This window comes from Desmodus rotundus, chromosome 4 (assembly GCF_022682495.2).
Source record: "Desmodus rotundus isolate HL8 chromosome 4, HLdesRot8A.1, whole genome shotgun sequence".
NCBI classification, from domain to species: Eukaryota; Metazoa; Chordata; class Mammalia; order Chiroptera; family Phyllostomidae; genus Desmodus; species Desmodus rotundus.
In genome coordinates this window covers 126716000-126721999 of record NC_071390.1, presented here as the reverse complement: position 1 = coordinate 126721999, position 6000 = coordinate 126716000, and the positions used below count along the sequence as shown (strand labels likewise).

General features: G+C 41.4%; 1 protein-coding gene across 7 annotated transcripts in view; it reads right to left on the bottom strand.

Annotated features, from left to right (window-relative positions):
- Positions 1-1273: 1273 nt before the first annotated feature.
- RUFY3 (RUN and FYVE domain containing 3) overlaps positions 1274-6000 on the bottom strand; it is a 67645-nt gene continuing 62918 nt past the window's right edge. For 4 of the 7 annotated variants that reach the window (XM_071221284.1, XM_053922137.2, XM_053922139.2 and 1 more), the window contains 3 exons: positions 5511-5538; positions 4444-4512; positions 1274-2704 (listed from right to left, as the gene is read on the bottom strand). In XM_071221284.1, the coding sequence (XP_071077385.1) occupies positions 2561-2704; positions 4444-4512; positions 5511-5538 (241 nt within the window). In that variant the 3' untranslated portion in view covers positions 1274-2560. The remainder of the gene's footprint in view (positions 2705-4443; positions 4513-5510; positions 5539-6000) is intronic. The other 3 variants (XR_011651140.1, XM_071221285.1, XM_071221286.1) reach the window with 3 other exon arrangements.

The window sequence follows — 6000 nt, the reverse complement described above, 5'->3', positions numbered from 1 at the left end:
AAAAATTTTAATTTTGAAGTCCAACCAACATTTTTTCTTGTCGCCTGTGAATTTGGTGTCTTATCCAAGAAACTGTTGCCAAATCCAAAGCCATAAATCTTTTCTTCTAAGAGTTTTATAGTTCTCTTACGGTGGATCTTTGACCCATTGCATTTTTGTATATGGTATAAAGGCCTAACTTCGTTTGTTGAAAAGACTGCCCTTTCCCAATTTCAATAGTCTCAGTGCTCTCCTCAAAGATCAATTGACCATATATGCGAGGGTTTATTTCTTGGCTCTACATCTTTTTTTTTTTTCAAGATTTCATTTATTTATTTTTAGAGTGGGACAGGGAAGGAGAAAGAGAAAAACATCAGTGTGCGGTTGCCTCTTGTGCGCCAGTCCTCCCATCCCCCACAGGGGACCTGGCCTGTAACGGAGGCCTGTGCCCTGACGAGGAGTCAGTGCTTTGGTTTGCAGGCCTGTGCTCAATCAGCCAGGGCTTGGCTCTCCGTTCTATTCCTTTGGTCCCTATGTCTCTTTACGACAGTACCACACTGTTTTGATCATGGAAGCTTTGTACTAATATTTTCAAGTCAGGAAACGTGAGACCAAGTTTGTTCTTTTTAAAGATTGTTTTGGCTATGTGGGCATACCTTAAGAGTCCATATGAATTTTAGCATGGTTGCTTCTATTTCTACCATTGCTACTATATTGGGGTTTGGGTAGAGATTACAATTTTGGTGAATCTGTAGATGGCTCTGGGTAGTACTGACATCTTAACGATATCAAGTCTTTCAATTCATGAACACGTGGTATCTTTTCATTTATTGGTCACTTTAATTTCTTTCAGCAATGTTTTGTAGTTTTCAGTGTAAAAGTTGTTTGCCTCTGGTTAATCACGTCGATGCTGTTGGAAATGGCGAAAAGCACGATTTTTAAGGAAGACAGGCTTAACCACTGAGTCAAGGTGTTTATGACTCAGCCCCTTGTTTCTGTGGGCTATTGCATTAATAACAGATTTTTAAAGCTTTAAAAAAGGCTGACAGCTTATTTTCAGTTCAGAATAAAATCTCATGTCTAATTACTTATTCCATCTTACAGTCTGTGTTACAGAGCTGCCTGTTTGCAATTTAATTTGAAACTAATTATAAAATAACTTGCGCTAATTTAGAATAATTCCCCAAATTGTCTGCAGCACCTAGAACACTGCTGGCATATGAAGCCAAAAACAAGGAGGATGAAGAATCACAAAAATAAATATTTAAAGGGGAAAAAAGACAACAAACTAGGCTAGAATTGTTAGATTTTATTTTTCCTTAGTACTCTTAAAACTCAGCTTCACCAAGTAACATGCCAGACTTCCGAAATAACAACTCTTTCCCAGGCTGTAACCCTTACACCATGGTTTCAGATGTTTCCACCCCAGAATTCTAACCTGGTTACAGAATCGTATCTTCTGAGGTTCTATTTGGAATCAAACAATCTAGACACACGTAACAATAAAAACAGCATACACCATTGTTTTCCCTCCCTCGCTAAGTGCTCTTCCCTCTTTTGCCCCGGTAGAATTTGTTGCTGAAAGATGTCTGAGTACCATAGTTTCCAAGAAGCTTGTCTACCAGTTCTGATTCTTGGCTCAGAGCAAAGGATCCCTTAGTCAAGAAAGAATTTAATAAATATTCTGAGCTCATTGTTCTCTGCCATGGACATCAAATTGTTTTACTTTAAACCTACTTTAGCTCTGCTTTCAATACTCCCTATTTGCAAAGTCAAATCCCATCTTTAAAACTAACAATGTGCATTGTGACTTGGAGAGCAGGGAGGGGGTGGGGAGGAGAGTCAGCTGGTTTTGTAGTAGGATGCTCTGAAAAGGGCAGGTACTTACTTTTCAAGTCATCAAGGGGAAACACAGCAAATATTCCTCCACATTGTTCTGATAATGAAAACACCTGCAGGCCAGGGCCAGAAAATTCTAGCCCTGAACCTATAATATATTACAACATTGTTTTAAGAACATTCAGAATTTATATTACTCTTTACCTTCTTTTCCCTGAGTTTGGGTTCACAGTGTGGTAGAGATACTTCAAAGAGGTAGTAAGTGGGGTTGAAGAGGAAACGATGTTTATATCTAGCAGCACTTGGGAAAATATGTAACACCTGTCATTTTGACCTTAATTAACATTTATCTTTCCCCCTTGAATCTGCAAATGTATAGAAGATGATCATCTTCCTTTTTATTATCTAAGAACCCTCTCTTCTATTCTACCTATCCAGTATTACCACTATTCACAAAAATGAACAGCCCTTCCGAAGACATGCTATAAAATGAACCCTTCAAAGTGGGGTTGTTTAGATTTAGAAGAGAGAGGTTCACTGAGTAACTTTTATTCATATAGTCATTAGGGAAAACGGGCAAAATTTCCAACACCTCCAATCACTCACTGCCTTTTTCTCCCTGAACCCAGTTTACTTAAAGCACTTCTATCAACTCTGAGTTGATTCTAAGGTCTGGACTCTTGGGGAACCCCGGCATCGAACACAGGTAGAGACATCCTGGCCCAGGCCTCGGCCCCCAGTCTTACGATGGGCTGGTGGAGTACTGCTTCATCAGATGCTCGTGACAGGGGTTGCAAACTCGCTCAGGCTTGATACTTGAAGGAAGAGGCAGTTCGTTTGTTGAACAGGCATTACAGAAGTTTCCTCTGCAGTTCTTACAAACATTCTGCAAGGACAAGAGGAGGTTAAGCGGGGAACATAAGGGATAAGGATGCATGGAATATAAAAGACCGAACACTGTAATCACTCAATGTTTAACCAAGCATTGCCTGAATGTTTGTTGTGCACCAGAAAGTTATCAAGCACAATTTCTGCCTACAAAGAAGCTTACAGTCTAGTTCTTAGATTTAAGTGAAGCGGCACTACAGAATTAAAAAAGAACAAATGCACAAAATCTTTATCTTAGAATGCATGCTTTCATTCACTGTATCACTGTTAGGTGGGCTAAAATGAAAGTAGTTTGCATGTACGTAAGCACACTCCAAGCAAGGCAGGCAGTGACGCAGCAATGGGCTGGGTAGCAGCCTAAGATTAAAAAATGTGCTGAGTATGAACTGAAAGTATAATTCCTTATCCACTGATGTGCTCAATGCTTTCCTGTGATGCTCTACAAGCACAGCCTTTGGGATACCCGTGCAGCAGAAGCACAGCTTCCTGCATCCTGTTTATAGGGAAATTAGTCTCTTTATTACTCATTTTAAATCTTTAGAGGCCAAGTGGTGAGGCAGCCTGGGGGTCATTATGGCAGTGTCACTGGTAAGGCTGGGGGAGGGTGGCTCCCACAAAGCTTGAAGAGCCCCCACATAAAAGGTTGTGAAGAACAATCTTCCCTGTGAATAATGCTACTTTCTAACAATTCATCTTCCTGAGGGTGCAGGGGAGGTAAGGGGACACTTTTATCTGAAAGCCAGGGAGGAATTTTCCTCTGACATTGTTATTTCACATGGGTGAGAAGAGATAGGTCAGAAGTAGAATAGCAGTTTCTTCTGTATTTCTATAATCACAACTTCCAGTCCTCTAAAGGCAGTTCATCTTTATCTAGTTCTGCAAATTTACGAGTAGGCCGTATTATAATTTCTTGGTTAAAATTCAGTAAGATCACAAATGGTGGCAGGCAGGTTATAATCCAGAATTCGGGCAAGTTTCCTTATCTCTTCCAAGCACTTGTTTTTTACAGTCACTTGTCCATGACATTTCTTGAGACTCTACTAGGAACTGAACACCGGATTAGATGCAGGGGTTGGGGATGCTCGAACAAGGCATTGATCTGGCAGTTCCGCTCTGCCTACTCTAGGGTAACAAACTGGGAAGGGGCTCGGGCAGATGCCCTTGAGGATCTGAGGGGGAAACGAGTGGTTTTGTTTTGGAGAGAGCTCATGTCCCTCTGAGGCTGTTTCCCCAAATAATTCAAAGAATCCCTCCCCAAACCTGTCTTATCCAAGCAGGATGGACCACTGGAAGGAGTGTAGACGCTGAAGCCAAAGTCAGGTTGCTTCCGGGCTTTGCCACTTGCTGGCTGAGTAACTTTGGGAAATGCACCTGATGTCTCTGAGTCCACACTTTTTAATCCATAAAATGACGACATGAAGGACAAGCTTCACAAGGACAAGGACTCGGTCTACACTTTGTTCATCACCCTCTCTCTAGCACATGGAATAGCACATTCCACACAGTAGGGGCTCAAGAAATGTTTATTTATACATTTATGTGTGTTAAATTATTTGAGTTGTTTATATTTATTTTAATGGGGATTTACCGACATGACTTAATAGGTACACAAATGCTCGTTCCTTTTGCTTTTCCCCATTCTCTGCACTCTCCACAGCAAAGTCCCTATTCCTGGAAGGGGACAGTGGCATAAAGGACATCCCTGTGAAGAACCTGTTCATCTCTCACCACTATTACCTTTGCTGTGCTGCCACCTCCTTGGCATAGCTGACACACCTGTGGCTTTTCAGAGAGGAGCGGCTGATCCTAAACCACACAGCGAGCCGGTTAGTTTCTCTTGGCCTCAGAAATAGTCATTTCAGAATACACATTTTTAGTTACAAAATTAATATAAACACACTGCAGACTATCTGGAAACCAATGAATTCCATCTGGCCCCACCACCACATTAATACAACTGTGATAATGCTATCATTAGTTCTGGTGCTCCCGTAATTTTCCTAATAAAGTAACATGTGATTTTACTTATAAAAAGAAAATTCAAGTATATAAGTGTAAAGAGTAAAAAAAAGCCCCATCCCTCCTGCTTTACTCTACCATCAAGAATGGGAAGGAGTGGGCTTCATTTTATATCCTAGTAAATTAATGACAGGGGTGACTCAGAGGCATTTATCATCTTTCTCATTGGGTTGTCAAACACTATTTGCAAAGTATTTTACAATCATTTATGTCTGCTTATTCCTAAGTGATTGAGAAGTATTTTTTCACTCCCTTTTATTTTAAAATATTTTATTTATTTTTAGAGAGAGGGAAGGGAGGGAGAAAAAGAGAAACATCATTTGGTCACCTCTCGTGCGCCCCCCAACGGGGTGAGGGGGGGTGGGTGAGCCTGGCCAGCACCCAGGCATGTGCCCCGACTAGGAACCAAACCGGTGACCTTTTGGTTCACAGGCCAGTGCCCAATCCACTGAGCCAAACCAGCCAGGGTTCTCCCCATTTTATACAAGGAAAACTAATGGGAAAGGGAAGATACAGTGAGCTCTATTAGGTCCAATTTCTTAGGTGTCAAAGAGAATTTCAAACAAGAAGTGAGAACTGTTGTTCACTCAGTCCACTGCTCAAAGCTGTGCTGCTCCCAGTGAGAGCTGCGGCGCAGGCGTGCTCAGTTAGGACATTTATGTTAAGAGGCCAGGACACAGAGGCCCGCAGGCATCGTCCACCTCCCCTGCTGCCTTGTTTACAGCCAGGCACAGCTCAGCCAACCACATAACTGATACAAGACGTTTTTCAGGAGACTCAGTTACCTGTTCATCCACAGGGTGAGACTGCAGCCTAGAATGGAAAATTAAAACCAGTAAAAACAGCAACTTAGTATATTTTCATTTGTATCATTTCAAAAGCACAAAAAGCACAATACCATGGTACTTTTATGTTGTTGGAACCAATATAATCACTAATCTTGACCTCCAAGGAGAGGAAATTGTGGTTGTTAAACCTATTACTAGAATCTAATCCTCGTCCTATAGCATGGTTCCTGTTTAAAAGTACATTTGGAGGTGTATTGTTTCCTTTTCACGACCAAGCAAATAGAATTTACTTCTCCATACCTGTAAAACTCCAAATGGCCAAGTTTTCCTATCTGATATTACAGAAATATATTCATTATGTCATGTATTAGTCCCCTCTCCCTAGTAATGCTCAAGGTGAGCTGCGGCAAATCAGTCAGGGAAAGAAGTGAATGGGATTGCCACAGGAGTACTTCATGAGACCCAGCTGAGCTACCTGGGATTTCCC